The 16831-nt window shown below is 51.7% G+C and overlaps 4 protein-coding genes across 4 annotated transcripts; 1 reads left to right on the top strand and 3 right to left on the bottom strand.

Moving 5' to 3' along the window:
* Positions 1-1017: 1017 nt before the first annotated feature.
* On the bottom strand, positions 1018-4161 carry HO133_011054 (uncharacterized protein; the record flags this gene model as incomplete). The annotated part of the gene is made up of 6 exons (XM_037301903.1): positions 1018-2789; positions 2839-3380; positions 3431-3541; positions 3592-3696; positions 3748-3873; positions 3923-4161. The coding sequence occupies 6 exons, from the start codon at positions 4159-4161 to the stop codon at positions 1018-1020; spliced, it is 2895 nt and encodes a 964-aa protein (XP_037153537.1).
* A 3101-nt stretch (positions 4162-7262) lies between these two features.
* Positions 7263-8655, top strand: HO133_011053 (uncharacterized protein; the record flags this gene model as incomplete). The annotated part of the gene is made up of 2 exons (XM_037301902.1): positions 7263-7494; positions 7550-8655. The coding sequence occupies 2 exons, from the start codon at positions 7263-7265 to the stop codon at positions 8653-8655; spliced, it is 1338 nt and encodes a 445-aa protein (XP_037153536.1).
* A 1179-nt stretch (positions 8656-9834) lies between these two features.
* HO133_011052 (uncharacterized protein) lies at positions 9835-14666 on the bottom strand (the record flags this gene model as incomplete). The annotated part of the gene is made up of 2 exons (XM_037301901.1): positions 9835-14543; positions 14612-14666. 2 exons carry the CDS (start codon positions 14664-14666, stop codon positions 9835-9837), a joined length of 4764 nt encoding a protein of 1587 aa, XP_037153535.1.
* Positions 14667-15519: 853 nt separating this feature from the next.
* HO133_011051 (uncharacterized protein) lies at positions 15520-16707 on the bottom strand (the record flags this gene model as incomplete). The annotated part of the gene is made up of 2 exons (XM_037301900.1): positions 15520-16282; positions 16343-16707. 2 exons carry the CDS (start codon positions 16705-16707, stop codon positions 15520-15522), a joined length of 1128 nt encoding a protein of 375 aa, XP_037153534.1.
* Between the last annotated feature and the right edge of the window lie 124 nt (positions 16708-16831).

Genomic DNA, 16831 nt, shown 5'->3' with positions numbered 1-16831 from the left:
GCAGTTCTGCGATTCCAATTGCAGTAGCAAGCGGCCTCCAAGTCGTGACAACGGCATCGAAGAAGAATTTCGCGGCCGTCACATCACTGGGCGACGAAAGCTTTTCCGATCATGACAGTGCGACTATCGTCGGATGACGTTGTCAACGCATTGAAATTCTCAACCATCAAGGCACCTGCAGACGTAGTCAAACGCCTAGGCAATGGCAAAGGAACCTCGTGACCACGGTGCCGGCACCGGAAGACCTACCCAAGGATGTAGAGGCCAAAGGAGGTACACGTCCTCTTTCCCTTAATTCTCAATGTCTCCCCCTTTACCCAAATATAACTCATCAAAGACGATCGCTGATATTGTCGACCTATTTCAAAAACATTTGCCCTCTCATTCGCCCTCAAGGGAAATTTCGTCGCCGACTCTGTCTATGTAAATATCATCCTTGATGCTTTGTAGAGAGGAGGCGGTCTAGTGGCCGTTCAGTAGGGATTGAATCATGCTAAGCAAGGAACTCCGGCCGCGAATGTCGTTGTTACTCTCCGACAGGAAACGGATGCCTCTACGAGATATTTCAGACAGAGATTCGGAGAGTCATTATCAAATAACTTACATACTATGATGAGATGAACAAGACCGTCTCCATTATAGGCGGCGGATCATCGGCGGGCGCCGCCTTAGGGGACCGGAGACGGCCAATGGTCAAGCGCGCCAAGCTCTCTTGAGCCTGGGGAAAAGTCTATTGTCTCGATAGTGTAGGGCTGGTGGGGCGGAACGTCAAACTCCACTCATGCACTCTTTCTCCGTGAATCATAGTCATCTCCACGCTTGGTGGTGATATGTATTAAGCTCTACACGTAGTATTGTCACTTCAAGCTAGAGATGACCGCAGTTACTTTCGAGTCTGTTAGAGGAATTTTGCATCTGTTCTCACGCTGTCTGCCTATTGATCCTCAATGCTAATGTCTGTAGAAGCTACCTCGACGTGGTCGGTGTAGTTGCAAAGGTACGTGTCCCATTGCTGCGTTACTTTGAACGCGCGGCTGCGTCCTGCTTGGTCCGGTCGTTGATGACGCTCATCGCAAGAATAGTACCGATGTCCTCGGCCGACAATTGCTTGGGCTTCATGCTCTTCTCCATGGCTTTCATCTCTTCCTCTGTCATCTCGGCCCCGGACTGCTTGCGCTTTTTTTCTGCTTGAAACTTGCCGGCGGCTGGGAAGCCCTTTGGCAGGGGAGCAAAGGTCTGGGTGTCTCCGTAAAGGAAGCCGACTCGGAGTCCATTGTTTGCCATTGCCGCCCTGATATCCTTGAACACCCCATCGTCCCAATCTTCTCCACCTGGCCAGATGTCCATGGGAGCTAGGCCGCCTCTGCTGAAAAGAGTGTGCGTACGTTTGAAGTTGGCTTTGAACGGCTTGATCGTGGTGCCAGACTTGTCCACCCCTCCGCCGAGCAGGATAGTCACATTTTCTTGACTTCTCTTTATGTCCAGGTGGTAGACAGCTTCGATCGGCGCACCAAAGACAAGCCACTTTCCACCCCTCCTTAGCTTTCTTTCCCTGCTATTTTGCTTGAACTTCACTCCGAAAAAGTACCAGTAGCCCTTGCCATACTGCTGGTCTTTTTGCTGTGCGCTCCTCAACGACCTATAAAAGCCTCCATCCCCTTGCTTGAATGTTCCCAGCTTCCCAACGCGCCTCTCGCGTTCGGCAGTCTGAAGTGGACTCTCTGGGATCTTTGCGGTGCCTTGACAAAGACCTTCGACTCCATCCAGGCCGACCTCAAAGTGTTTGAGAAGGACACATCGTTGATCTGTTGGAGATGGTATGGGCGGATCGATGCGCTCGAGAGTCAGCGTAAGGATTGGTTTAGCTTCCAGTGGCATGTGGCTGCAGATCGCTTCCGTCAAGGTATTGGGCATGCTCTGAGGCTGAGGGACGGGTGGGTTACGCTCCTTAGTCTTGGGCTGGCTCTCATCAAGGAATGTGACCGAATGGTTACGAAGGCTCGCTGCAACGTCGAGCTGTTTTCCGCTTGAGCCTTTCATCTTGCCGTGACGCTCTTCACCGTCGTCTATATCGGTGTCGCGGGACCCGGAGATCATCTGCTTGGCTTTGTCCTTCTGTTGAGTCTGAGAAGCGTACGCAGAGTTGTCTCCAACGCTTGAGCCTGTCTCTTGCCGTTTGCCCTTATCTTGAGCCCGAGGACCGGCCAACATCGTCTCATCAACACCAGGGCTTGTCTCTCTGCCCTTACCCTTGTCTTGAGCGTTGAGGACAGCTATGGCCTCGTCGATCACGGATTGTGTCCCTCCTATTTCACTGTCATGGACGGAGAGAGCCCCAAGCTCTCGGCTGGGAGGAGTAAGGTCAGCCGGGACATGTTCGGAATCAGCGCTGGCAGTTCCAGTCACGTATGATGACGTGCGCATCTCTCGGTCGTCATTGCTGGCCGTCGGCGTGTTATGGGGTATCGAGTTCCCCTCAGAGTCATAGCTCGGATTAGGGGTGGCACCAGTGGCGTCTGAGCTATTCGCTGGATCCGGCGTTGGCGGGCCATCATATTCAGGCTCTCCATATGGTCCGATACCAATGAAACGAGGGTCTCTCGTGAGTTCTTCCCACTCCTCGCGCCGTTCGCGCTCTGCGGTATCCACTGAGCTGTCTCCTTGAGAGGCCGAGAGCGATTCCTCGCCTTCACTTGCTGCTGTATTGCTTCCTTGGCTGGTTTGAGGGGCGGTAGGCGCCAGGGAAGAACCAACGCTATGGAACAGGGATTTTGGAGTTGATGGAACCTCTGAAGTTTGGTCAGCAATGCTTGAAGTTGAAAGCCTCGCCAGACTTACCACTCATGCCTTCGTCTTCAAGTTCTTTCAACTCCTCCTGACGACCTTCGTCCATCATACGTGCAATGGCATTAGACTGCTCGGTCTCTCTAGCTTTCTTCTCAGCCTCGAAAGAAGTAAGCTTGATCTCCGGGGCTTGACCGGTTTGCATCACCACGCGCTTCTGACCAGACATCGCGACAACATCAAGAAACTCCATTTTGTCCGACTCACGGTCGATGGTCACGGCAAAGTCCTTGCAATTCTCCAATGCAGCGCGGATCTTTATTGCGTTCATTTCGACCAGGAAGGGATTATGATCGATTGGCGGTGGTGGCAGGGGCCAGGTCTCATCACCGTGGATCCCGAGTTGACCTTGCAGACGACGAGAGGCCGCTTGAACGTGGGGTAGACGGTCCATGAAGACCTTGGCGCGGTCTTCCTCGGCTTGCTGAGGATTTGCCATGTCCGCCATCTCCTGGAGACGAGCCGCACCTTTGAGCAGACGTTGGGACATTCCTCTTCCCTCTTGCTTCGATTTGTTGGACTTCTCAGGTGAAGGCCTGCGTGTTATGTCAGTGAGTGGTGGAGGTCAGGCTTGGTGTGGGTTTACTTGGGAGTTTGCTTGTCCGCCTTCTTCTGCGGGCCTCCGGGCGCTTTGAGGGGAGGTGGAAGCATAGCTCCAGGTTCTACCTTCGGTTTATCGGATTTTGCAGATGACGGCCTGCGGGGTACGTCAGTGAGCGGTGAAGTTCGGGTTCATCATGAGCTTACTTTGGAACTTTGCTGTCAGCCTTCTCCTGTAGACCTTCGGCCGAATTGAGTAAAGCACCTGGCTTTGATTTCGGCTCTGAAGTGGGAGAACTTCCAGATACGGACCTGTGCCATACGTCAGTGGAGCGGTGGATTTCGCAATGTGGAAAACCTCACGTTGGATGTTCGTCGCCCTTCTTCAGAAGGTGATCAATTTCCTCAATGGAAGGTGGAAGCTTAGCTCCGCGTTTTAGCTCGGATGGATCAGGCCTCCCAGATAACACGGACTCTCCGGATGGCAACCTGGGTGGTATGTCAGTGAGTGCTAGGTTTTGGACCGCCATGAGCTTACTTGTATCCTAGCTTGTCCGCCCACTCCTCCAGAGTCGGACGCTCTTCAAAATCACCTCCCTTCAAAGGAGGAACTTCGAAGTCCGGACCTTTGTTACGATACTCCCAGTAGAATGGGCCTTGGGCATCACGGGTGTTGATGTCGCAAGAAATCCTGGGTGGGGGTGTCTTTTCGCGAGGTGTTGGGGGGTCAGGGAATTTGTTTGGAGGAGTCTTGGGAGGCTCCGGTGAAGGATCCATCTTGAATCTTCCTCTTTGGTACAGGTAAGCGGATGTCGGTGAACGGAGGTTATGAGTTCCGCGATTTTTGAACGGTGAGGTTGTGTGATGAGGTTGCCATGGAAGGGTGAGGAAAGCTTTGGATGCTAGCCCAATTGGGTAAGTAGCTTGGGTTGAGATTCACAACAACAAACACATCAAGAAGCATTTCCCCCGGAATTATTGGTGTGATACTCCTATATGTTCCTGTCCACATGCAAAGATATCTCGTATGATGGGAATATATGTTTATTTAGAACGGAAGGGCTCGAACTAAGTCAAAAAGCGCCACGCACCTCACTTGTGTGCTTGTACACCACCCTTGAATTGAGTCGAGCGCGCTTTTGCAATCTTGCAAACAAGCCCAAGTGTCTGAGGGATGGTATTCAACACAGATACCGCCTTTGGGGGACCAGCCCTTCCAAGAGGGAGGCGGAAGAGGTCTCATGTGTTGACAAAAGGGGGTTCTGCACGAATGGCCTGCCCAGCGATCCCAAGTAAAAAGTCACTCAACTAGAACGAAGTGGGTTCCCATTCAGTCTCAAGGGCCGTCAATCGTGATTGCTTCTATTGTATCTTACATTTGATCATCCAATCCTACGTCTGCTGCGTGTTGAGGTGACAAAGCCGGCCTTGTTGGGAGAGCAGTCCCACCTCGATGGACACGACAAGTTCTTCTACTGCTCTCATGACCGACGCTTCTGGAGGTGTTGTCCCCGTCCATGCCTCCCTTTCTGTCGTTGTGAGGCTGTTCGGATCTATGCGTCATGGGAGGGGAGTGTAGAATATGGGAGAGTATGATTCGCTACTTTCCATACCTCACGGTCTAGTCGTTCGAGCATGGGTCTTACTGCATACTTCCGCCTGCTTTTCTACTACAATACTTGTGCACGTCAACGTCTCAATGCGAATAGCCCCATGATGGCGAGGCATGATTTGCGTGCAAGGAATACGAGATGTTCTGAGGGAAGAGAAGAGTCTATTTATTTCGCATCTTTCTTGATCAAGTTGCTCAGGCGTGAGCTTTACTACATATCTCCACCAACCTTTCCTGCTCGTACTGCTTGTCTGTCTCGTGATCCCCAGGCCCAGAGCCACAAGGTCGAGGGAGGTCGTGGAGTTGGTACTGCGGACAAATGACTGACCACAGGCGCTGGCCATGCCAAGCAGCTGCGTTATAGAATCGTTTTGTATCATGGATGCGATCTCAACAGCATTACTCCCAAAGAGGCCTCTTGATTGAGGTGTGTTGTCATGGCCAAGGCATGTCGTTATTTCAAGAATACCCTAACGTATTTAACTCCAAGCGAAACGGAATCCATCGTCCACAAGTCCTGCTTTAATATTAGGACTCAGCACAAGCTTCAACATTATATGACTGTTTCTTGGAGCGTTTCAACTCTGGGGTGTGCACTGTTTCAAGACCATCCAGCGCACGTCCCTACCAGTGATACCCCTGTAACAGGACTGAAGTCGCAAGGGAGCCTTGAAATTGCGCAAGTGCAAACTTATGTACGCCCGTTACATACTCGTTTCAGCATCTTTCACGAGACGTAGAGAGGTCAGAGCTAGATATGTACTAGGTATGCAGGGTTAAGACGCGCGGAGGCTCGGTTGGTGCCGGACCCATGTCGCCACAGATTGAGCCAATGCAAAGCCAAGGCTCCAAGTCCTTGACTGCCTGTGTCCAATCAATCCATGCAAGCACTCCAATAAACCTGTTTTCTCCATGCTCCGAGCGAACGAGAAGTCTCGATGTCGATGAAGGCGATGGTGATTGCTGCAATGAGCGGGAATTCGATGGGCCCGCATGAGCACTTTTTGGTGTATTCCATGCAAGCCTTGGAGTCTGAGGAGGTCTGGCTCCGCTGCATTCCGTGCCCACTGAATACTTTGCTGTGGCTTCTGACCGTACATTGACTTTTTCTCAATGGACCCGCACCTCGCGAACCTAAAGTAGATAGTAGTACTGGATAGTCAGGGAGATACCTAGGATCTATTAATATTGCTGACAGCTCTAATGAGAAAGGGTGCGTCCAATCCGGAGTGCCAATGCAGCGGAGCGGAGACAGCTGCAAGTCATGCCTGACTCCTTGAAAAAAGAAAAAAGGGCAGGGGATCGGGTGGTCCGGCGGGAAAAAAGCCGTTGCTGGAGTGGGATTTAGGGTGCGTTTAGGCACTGAAACGCGTACCTAGCCCCAAGAATAGCGGCGGCTGCCCTTTCCCCTCTGGTGCCCTTTGGTGCCTCACCCAAATTTTCCCTCTGCGAAAGACCGGTCTAGACCCCCGAGCACCCCGAGTACCACCCAAACATCTCCATCGGCTGATTCTTTCTTTCTTCTTTTCTTTCTCTTCTGCCTGCACTACGACCCTACACATACCTACATTCGAATTCTCGCCGTTATGACTGATGACCTATTCACTTGATCATTCTGCCCTCCAATAGACAGTCCCTCTTTTGCCATCCCGGTCTACTTGCTGAGATCCTATCCACATCGCTCTGGCTCCAGAAAACAACAACAGCAACAACAACAACAAACAACAAACGCTTTCTTCCTCTCGGCTACACCACATTGGTAAACCGAATTCGTACTCGTCTGTGATCACCCAACCTCACCAGCTACATTCAATCAGCCCCGATACGGTAGTATGCAACGGATGCAATGACCACAAAGGCATCGGCTCGGCCACAGCCTTTCGTGTCTGACCAGGATGGGGCCAATTCAATCGAGGGAGTCCCTTCCAAGGCCTGCTTGAATTATCGGGGTTATTCGGATTCTGATCTTCCAAGCTGTAGAGCATCCGGAGAAAAGAAGTATCACATCAGTGACTTCGCCGCCCCTGTTCCAAATGATCTCGCCGCCGCTACTATTGAGACCACAAACATGCATTCGCTCCTACCCCTGGTGAAATGTCGGCAGCACCTCCAACTTCCATCCTTTAGATCTTTGGGCATCTCTTCACGCGTACCCGACGCTCTGCTCACTCCACCTGACGAGACTATCATCCAAGATTGCATGATAACTCCACCACTTACTTCCTTTCCATCAGCTTCCAGAAGATCCTCGTACCCAGCACTCAACATGCCGAAGACGCCGTCGCCTGACCGCTCAGACTTTACCTCCACGCTCGGCCAAGTAGCTACTGCTTCTGAAGCTCCGACTACTACTGCCTCGAACCATCAATCCATAGCAGTCTCAGAGGCCCAAGCCGGGAATGCTGAACATGGGACAGACCCTACGAGGTCTGACAGTGAGGACAGCGATGCTGTGCCTGGTCAGTTCGATTGGCTCAAGGAGGCTACTGACGCGCTTGGTGAGCTTCACGAAATCGTTGCAAAGCATTGAATGCTTCTCGCTGACCACCGTAGTTGCCAACATCGATGTCGCTGCTACAAACTATGTCGTGTATACGCTCTGCCATACGCAACCTTGCCCTCTCACGAACATCATGATGAAGCCTAAAGACGAGAATAAGCCGCCTGTTTTCATTGGTGATATCAAGGTGCCAGTGCAAACCACAGAAATGATTGGACCCGTTGCAACTACCTTCCAGGTCATCGAAGCCGCCATCCAAGATAGCGCGGATCCTGGCGGACTTTACATCGATATAACCTACGCAGTGCCCGTAAAATTCAACATGAACCACATTCCCAACAGCCCCGTTACAACACCCAATATCGGAGCGTCGGGAGCCGACTATTTCAGTATGAATGTCTTCCCCAAAGCGGTCGTTGCAATGGATCACCACCACGCCCTCAATACCTCCGTCCCCTCCTCTCCACACCCCGTTGTGGCGCCTTCCAGCATCAGTGTCTCCCTGCTTGAACGCTTCATCCCACCTTCGTCTACCGAGGAATATCTCCACCTTTTCGCTATGGATGCCCCATCAGTCCTCGTCGACCGACTCGTTGAGCTTTCGCCTAGAGGAGGCATGCTCGTCTTCGTCTACCCAACACTCCAAGGAGCCACCACGTTCTCTTCCCGATACCTTGGTGCGCTTCTCGATCCCTTATTACGCAACATGGTCGGCCTCTACAATCTCTCTGCCGACTTTGCGTGTGGCATTGGCAAAGCTGCGGCTGTGCACCAAATGCTCCCCTACGAAAAGATGCTACGTAAACTCTCCGCACTCCTCCGCCAGCTCGAGCGCGGCATTACCGCTCCAAATCGCCCCAAGCCCAGATACAAGATAATGCACTCGAATACGCAGATAGTGCCGCTGGAGCGGAAAGAGTGGACGCAGTGGTGGATACATCAGGAGAGCGAGAGGATTGCAAAGGTGGTCAATACCTACTTCAACAAGGGGCTCATGTTGCCGCATAAAATGAATTTCTCCGGTGATATCGAGGACGTGACGGCCTCGGATTTGGTTCGCGAAGTGTGTGACGGAGTGAAAGAGAGGCCATATGCGGAGTGCGACGCGGTTAGAGAGGGAATCGAGGTCGGGGTGTTCGTTGTGAAGAGGACTGCTTGAGCGGTAACAGCACGTCAGAGATCGATGCAGCATGGGGAAGAAAACACACAGGATTTTGAACTTGAGGGATTTCTTCCCATGATTCGGACAGGTAATTGCTGTCTTTAATACGTCATAGCAAGCGAGGCGTTGGGGGAAAAGGGGGCAAGCTCTTGCATAGCAGTAATGTCGGTAGGCTCTTTATATGATCAGCGAAGGTGTCTTATCTAGGGAAAATTTGCAGAGAGGCATCTCTCCAAGACGCCAACGCTCCGCGGATTTCTACACCCGAAACAAGACACACATCCCCAAGAATCAAATCCAACACCCCATTGCTTCACGTCCACTCCAACCGCACCACGCCGTCCAGCTCCAAAGTCTCTTCCCCCCTCCTCTCCCAGCAACACCACCATCTCCTCGTCCACTACTCCACAATAACCCTTCCAAAACCCCGCACGCAAAGCCTTCCGTCCTACGACTCCAGATCCCAGAAAACCCCCAATCGGTACCCCACTCCCACCCACGACACAAACCTCGCCCCTCCCTTCCCCTCCCCTTCCTTCCGACCGTCCCGCTCGCGGTCCATCTCATCTCATCTCATCTCAGCGCCCACCCGTCCGTCCCCACCGGCCCGACGCCAGTTCTCCAACGGGGAAGCGCGCGTGCTGTGCTGTGCTGTGCAGTCCTGTTGACCTGCTCACTCTACCAATTGGCTAGAGGACGACGAGTAGTGGGGGTCGATGGGGGCACCGAAGCCCGGCCGTGGTAAGATCTTCCGGGGGGGGGGGGTTGGAAAGAAAGGGAGGAAGAAAGGGAGGAAGAAAGAAAGAAATCTTCCTTCTGCGTTGTTTGACGGAATGGCCGATGGGTTGGATCGTTCTCGGTTTGGTCTGGTTTGGTTTGGTTTTGGCGATGCGGCGGGACTCGTTGGCTTTCGGTGGGAACGGATCTTAGCGCAGGGCGGGTCGTAGCTGGTAGGTAGGGAGGGAGGGTTTGAGGGGGGGTATGAGACGAGCGAGGATGATGGGGTAGAGGGGACGACGTTGACGAGTTGGGGAAGTGAGATGGGGAAGGGTCGGTTGGCGGTATTTTGAGGATTGGGCACAAGCTTTCGGGTCTATCTGTATCCTGTAATGAATCACCGTAGGCCGCCATGTCTGAGCGCTAGAAGACCGTGCAGATGCTTTTCATGCTCCGTTGCTACTTCTCGGCTTCAGCCTCCTTCCCTTTCTTCCCACCAACCGTCTTTCCAATCCCCGTCTTCACAGCACTGACCAGCTTCCCCAACCCACCAAACAGATAGCCAAACCCAAAGCCCCAGCCTCTAACTCTGACCGTGTAAACAAAGAAGTACACCAGCGCCCAATTGCTAATGACAAACGCCAGGAAAATCGGCAGGTACTTCCACTTATCGCTCGGGCTCACATTCAGGCTTGCCATATACTCCACTCCACTGGCATATTGGCAGTAACCACAATCGCTCGTTGCGCTCGGATTCGTGATATAGCCAGTGCCAACGCTGTTGACATACGGTTGAGCATACTGTCCACAGCTCATCCCGGGCGGTGGATTGAACATAGCCGCCTCGTCAGGGCCGCATTGGATGGGTATGTCTCGGAGCGTGGCAGCAATGACACCGCCGATCCAGTAGGTGGAAGGGTTGACCCAATACATCCAGTACCGCCAGAAAACTGGAAGTTGAGAGTAAGGACGAACAACGCCGTTGAAGAGGCCGAACATGACGAAGAAGAACGGCAGAACGTTGGAAATGACGGTGAAGGATGGGGCAAAAGCGCAGATCCATTGGCCCCAACTAGCTTGGAAGAGGAAGAAAAGCATCGTCATCCAGAAGACGTAGCCGGCCGTACTGCTATCGGTCGGGAGGCCAGTGGCGTAGTACCAAATGATCCAGTATATGACAGCCGAAACGATGGAGATAGGGATCTCGGTCACGACAGAGGCTGTGCAGAAAGCTACCCAGTTATAGATCCTGCTCGGGTTTTCCCTAGCTTCCCACAGTGCCATATTCATATAGAACTTCGGCACAACGGCGTTGACGACGGTAGGCGGGATCAAGATAATCAGGAAGGCTGTGAACATGCGGTTCTGCATATCTTGGATCGTATTGCCTAGTTGCCAGAAGGTGAAGCCGTTGAAGATGCCGATAATTATTGCAACGAATAGTTTGCCATAGAGGTAGGATGGGTCGCGCCAGTATTGCGTGAACATTCGGTGAGTCAGCATAGTGATTTGGAGCCAGACTGGGGAGGCGTATTCATGTTGTGTGTCTGCGGCTTTGGGCGGGATCTTCTCTCGCTCTTTATTAACGCGATCGATCTCGACAAGAACGCCTTTGTATTCTTGGGAATTCTTCCATTCCTCATTCCAGTTCAGGCGTTTCCCGTCCTTCCTTTTGCCGCCTTTTGCTGCAGTCTCAAGGATGAACTCCGCAATATTCTTTTGTGGTGGGCAATACACTTCACGATCGGCGAAATACTTGTTAACAGCAGAGCCATTGTCGCCAACGGGACCAAAGTAAAAGGTGTTACCTCCAGGATTGAGAGCAAGAATCATGTCGAACTGTTGGATGAGAACCGAAGACGGTTGATGGATCGTACATATAATCCCATGTCCAGCTACGGCAAGCTTCTTGAGGAACCGCACGATCGAGTAAGCAGACTGGCTGTCGAGACCTGATGTGGGCTCGTCGAGGAAGAGAAGGGAAGGTTTTGCAGCCAGCTCGACCGCAATAGTTACACGTTTCCGCTGCTCGACACCCAATGAAAGGATCAAAGCATCGGACAATTCCCGCAACTCAAGCAGGTCTATGATCTCCTTAACGTAGGCAAGTTTCTCTTCTCGAGGCACATGTCGTTCTTGACGCAAGATGGCGGAAAATTCGATGGCTTCTCGAATAGTAGCAGTCCTGTCATGAAGGTCTTGTTGTTCGACAAAGCCAGTGACACGCTGGAATTCAGTGCCAAGATTTCGGCCATCAACAAGCATTTCCCCACTCACGACACCAATCCTCTGGCGCTGGCTTAAGGTGTTCAACAGCGTAGTCTTCCCAGCACCGGAAGCGCCCATTAGGGCTACCATGACTCCAGGTTTAGCGTACCCATTCACTCGGTTGAGCAATTTACGCTGTCCTCCCTCATAAGGCACGCTAAACTCAATATCAGTCCAAGTAAAGACGCTCTCATTTTCCGAGATCTTTGGGATTGGGTTGTCTTCCTGGCTGCTCGTCTGAAGTTGACCACTCGAGGCACTGCTATCTCCAGCATCGCCACCCTTCTCAGCGTCCGCAGTGCTTGAAGTGCCCTGTGCGGGCGTCTTGGAGCCTTTCTTGAAGACCAAAGCACCCCCACCACCCCCCACGAACGAAAATAGCTCTGATCCCATAACGGTGACCAAAATATAAAGCACAGTGAAAGCGATGAGCACACCAAAATTCCGCCACAGATGCGAACGCGTGTATTCGTAGGTAGTGCCAATGTATGCGGAGCCTAAGACGCTCGTGCTGCTCAAAGTGGCTCCGCTAATGGCACATCCTTGATATTGAGATAGGACCCCGGGATCCTGAGGCACAAGCATTTCTGCAGCGCAGGACATAGTTCGGTCGGCGAACTCGTTCGATAGGACACCCTCAAACGCATAGGAGATCGGGTTTATGTAGTAAATCCAGCCAAACCAGATCTTCGAATGTAACAGGGTGGGTTTCGGTATTGCGTAGCCAGTGTAGATGATCAGGAGATTAAGGGCGGTACCAGAGAACCTGACCGCATCGTCGATTGTTGGTGACAATGCCGCAAACATCCGGTAGAGTGCGGTGATGCAGATAGTTGTGGTGTAGACGAATAGCAAGTAGATGAAGAACTTCGACGCGGTAACGTCCAGGCCTGTCAAGAAGTACATGATGATCGTGAACGGTATGACCTGTGTGAGAATGAGAGGGAAGTCGGCCAGAACCCGAGCTAGAACCACGGCACTGGGCCGGTAGAAGGCATATTCACGATGTCGGTCGATGACCACTCTACCAGAGACGGCCTTCATCAGCTCGGAGAGTTGAAGCCAACCAAGAAATAGGATGGAGAAGAAGCCTGTGCCGCCGCGGGTGAAAGCACCTTCGGTGTTCAGAGGTTGGCCATAGAAGAGAGAGCCCACGATGAGTCCATTGGCAATGATGATGAAGAATTTGGTATAAATGGTAGGCTTGTCGCCCCAGACGAGCCAGAACTCCCGCTGAGTACACGCCAGCACCTGTTTCCAAATGCTCACAGTAAAACTCGATTTCGGCGACACATGTTTCGACTGCTGCTCCTTGACGCTTTGTTTGAACTCTCTTGCGTCCCCATGGTCTGTACGATTGAGGTGCTGTTCGTAATCCTCGACGTCTGCCAGGACTTTCTTGTAATTGGCACTATTCTTGAAGGCTCTCTCAAAGTCTTCCGCGGTCTTCGGCGTCTGTGCTTCGTACCCTTCGCGGAACACTCTTTGAGCTGGATCGGTCACAGCGGTCAGGAAGTCTGCAGTCGTTTGTCTCTCTGGGCAATAGAGTCCCAGGTCGAGGAAGTACTGCTTAGCTTCGTTTGCTGGACCTTGGAAGACCATCCGCCCTTCATCGATGACGAGAACCTTGTCCATTAGTTCGTAGATCTGCTCTCCAGCTTGGTAGAGCGTAACAAGTGTCGTGCGGTTACTGACATCCGTCATGATGCGTAGAGAATTGGCATAATCCAGTGCGGTAGAGGCATCCAACCCTCGAGTTGAATTGTCCCAGCATACCACTGTTGATTTCGTAGCCAGTGTTTCTGCAATAGAGACCCGTTTCCTTTCACCTCCCGAAACACCAGGAACCATTTCATTTCCAACCAGCGTCTTAGCAGTATGGCTAATGCCGAACATATTCATCAGCGCGTCAATGATGATGCTCATTTCGCCTCTTTCACGCTTCTTGGTCTTGTTTAGCAGCGAGAACTTCAAGGTTTGCCAGACATTCAGAGTTGGGAAATGCTGGTCGTCTTCTGGGTTGTAGTTGACTTCGCCCCTATAATGTGCATTCTGTTCTTTGGCCGGAATGCCTCCATAGGAGACGTCTCCTGTTACCGAAGCGTATTCATTCCGCTTATTTGCAATAGCTTTCAAAAAAGTAGTGCAACCAGACCCAGGCCGCCCAAGCACCAGCATCATCTCTCCATCTCGGACAATGCCCGTATAGTCATTGATGAGGGTCCTTAATTGCTGATGTTTATTGAAGCTTAGAGCAGGTATGAAACGGCACATGAGCCGATACAGATCCGGTCCGATGGTCCCCAATATCGCATCCGGCAAGGTCTTCGTATAGTTCGTCGTGCTCCCAGCACCTTTGACAGTCAAATTCTTAAACACCACACCCACTTTCTTCGCTGAATCGCCCGTATCGGTATGCTTCTCAAAATGGCCCTCTTTCAGAAACGGTCCCAGCTCGAATTGCATCTCTTTCTCCGCCACACCCTGTGCATCGCCAGCTTCAAGGTCCTCGCCATCGGCGAATGTTCTCCTTCTCTCGGAAGACTGTGTGCGTTGCTGGGAAGGACGCTCTGCTCGCCTGCTTCGACTTGTGAGGGTCCGCATGAGCCCGCCGCCATCGGCTCTCGCACTGGATTTCGATCTTGTGTGGCTCAAATGAGAGAGCTCACGCCGCATGGCCTCGTAGTCCTCCATTGCTATTCTGTGACTAACGGGCCCACCAACGTCTCTTTCGCCCCATGTCCCTTCGGCAGTCGAAGAGGCCTCAGTACTAGGGACAGCTGTGGAGGTGGCACCCGTTTGGGGCGCGGCGTCTTCAACTGCTTCCTCGCCATTGGCGTTGCTCCTTTGCTCTTGATCATGGTCCGGAGGGGCAATGTTGTGGAGGTTTGCGTCTGGTGCTGTGTGCGATACATGATAAACTTTAGCAATGATTCGGGACAGCTTCTTTTTCATTGAGAGGACTCACCACTCGATTGAGCTCGCAGTCGAAAGAGTTCTCCTGGCTGCTGCTGCCCAAACATTTTGATATTCTGGTGTCAATCTGTCGAAAGATGCAGGGAAATTGAAGCAGGATATATGGGCAGCAGAAGGGGTTCAATAATACTTTGACGGATACACCGGAGTGGTGACTACTACCTCCGCTTGTGGGTCTCTGCCCAAAAGAACTGATAGGCTCTGTGTTTGAAGAATTGAGGCATAGATTTGAAATCAAACTTATCCTCCTTTTCACGTCATAATTTTGCTCTCTGGCGCCATTCTAGGTTTTCATATGTCGGCACATGTGCCGGCGATTAAGGTATACGAGTAGGCTTAGATCCGTGTAACCCGGGTGGGGCATGGGGCATTGAGTCATTGACATTATGTCAATGACATAATTGACTACTCAGCCCTATCAAAGTAAGAGAATACTGTATAGCAAAAGTCATGCATAGAGGGAATACCCTTTCACAATGGGTTAGGATCAAGAATACAAAATAAAGGAAATTTCTTGCAGGTAAAACAATGATTTTAAGGGGAAATTTTGGTGATATCGTTTTTGGGGGGCACTGCGTCTAAATTGTTCGACTTCTATAGATTCTCCCTTGCAGGTAAAGTGACGATCCTGAGGAAGAATCTGCGAAAATTGTCACCATCTTCTGTTATTAGTTCTACGTTGTAGGTAAAACGACAATTTTTGAGGAATATTTCCTGAGAATCTTCACTATTGTCTGGCAACTGTCGGACTTCTACAATTTCATCAAGGGTTTTCGCCCTCTACGCAAGACTTCTGCTGCATAACCTTATGAGTCAAGCAGAGAAATCGAGTTTCGTTGACCACTAGGCGTGCTCTCGTGGATGTTATGTATGAAGAGCTTCTTTCTGCAGTCAGCTTATTCATCGTTCCTTCCCGCCCTCCTTCCCCTCCTTCTCCTCCACCGCCTCCGCAAAATCTCCTAAGAACTTCCACATACCCTTCTCCCTCCACCCTTTACTCTTCCAATCATTCGCCAACGTGTTCGGGAATGTGCCCACAACATTGATCATCGTATCATCATGTGCAATCATAGTCAGTATATTCTCATGCGCATCAAAGTCCCCCAATTTCACAACACTGTCTCTGGCAGCTTTGATGTCATGCGCTGCGTCCTCACTGGCCAATAGAAATGGCTCGGTAGAGGAAGACGATGAGGGATGCAGGTGATGGATATCAGCGAAAACAGCGCCTGGGCAGATGCCGGGATGTGTTCTTGGGATGGGAGATGGTGAAAGAGTTTCTGGTAGAGGGAGGTACTGCGTTGGGCGATACTCGCCCCCGTGATGCGCGCAATCGCCGCCAAGGAGTATAAAGGTTGTTTCTGGCGACACAGTGGTGCGTGCAAGACCGCACATATGCCCAATTGCATGTCCTGGAGTGTCGAGAAGGTAGAAGCTGCCATCGCCGAAGAAGTCAACCGCTTTGCATCGGCCTAGGACCAGCTTTGAATCTGCGAAGGATATCTCGCGGAGGTTGCGGCCCTCGTATGCGCTTTTTGAAATCGGCGCCTCAAGATTTTCAGGGAAGCCTGGCACAAACGCGTGTTTGAATCCAGGGCCGACGATGAGATCTGTGGAGGTGGGGAAGGTGAAAGGGTCGCCAGTGTGATCCCAGTGGTAATGACTATTGAGAGATTAGCTGTCAGATGCTCCTTGCTCGGGAAGCGCCGTTCGCGCTTCCTACCTCCAAATAATGGCTTCAACTTCCTTCGGAGCCACCCCGCCTTCTAGCAAAATTTCTGCAACTTCCTTCTTAATTGTCAGCGTCCAGCCCCCATCTTTAATACGCTTTACTATAGTCGCTGGCAGGTTTTCCCAGTCCTTCCGTACCCCCAGGTCGAAGAGAACCTTGCGTCCAGAGGACTGATTTTCTATAAGGAAGCAGAAAGCAGGGCAGTCCAGGTAATCGAGGCCTTTGTAGGGCGGGGTCATGAACGCAGAGAATGGGATGCCCTTGATGCGCGAGGTACTGTCGATTATATGGACATTGACAACGGACTTGGAGTCGGGAATGTTCAATTGTGGGGGAGGCTTAACGGTGGGCGCCATAGTTGGCTGGAGGCAATGGGATGAGATGTATGCGATCGACTGCAGAAACGGCTGAAGACCAAAATTGTGTTCATGAATGAAGCATTCAATATGAATGGATTGAAGTTAAATCATGACGTAGACA

This window comes from Letharia lupina, assembly GCF_014066315.1.
Source record: "Letharia lupina isolate WasteWater1 chromosome Unknown contig_9, whole genome shotgun sequence".
Classification (NCBI taxonomy): domain Eukaryota; kingdom Fungi; phylum Ascomycota; class Lecanoromycetes; order Lecanorales; family Parmeliaceae; genus Letharia; species Letharia lupina.
The sequence above is the reverse complement of the archived record's forward strand: the minus strand, read 5'-3'. Positions and strand labels throughout refer to the sequence as shown.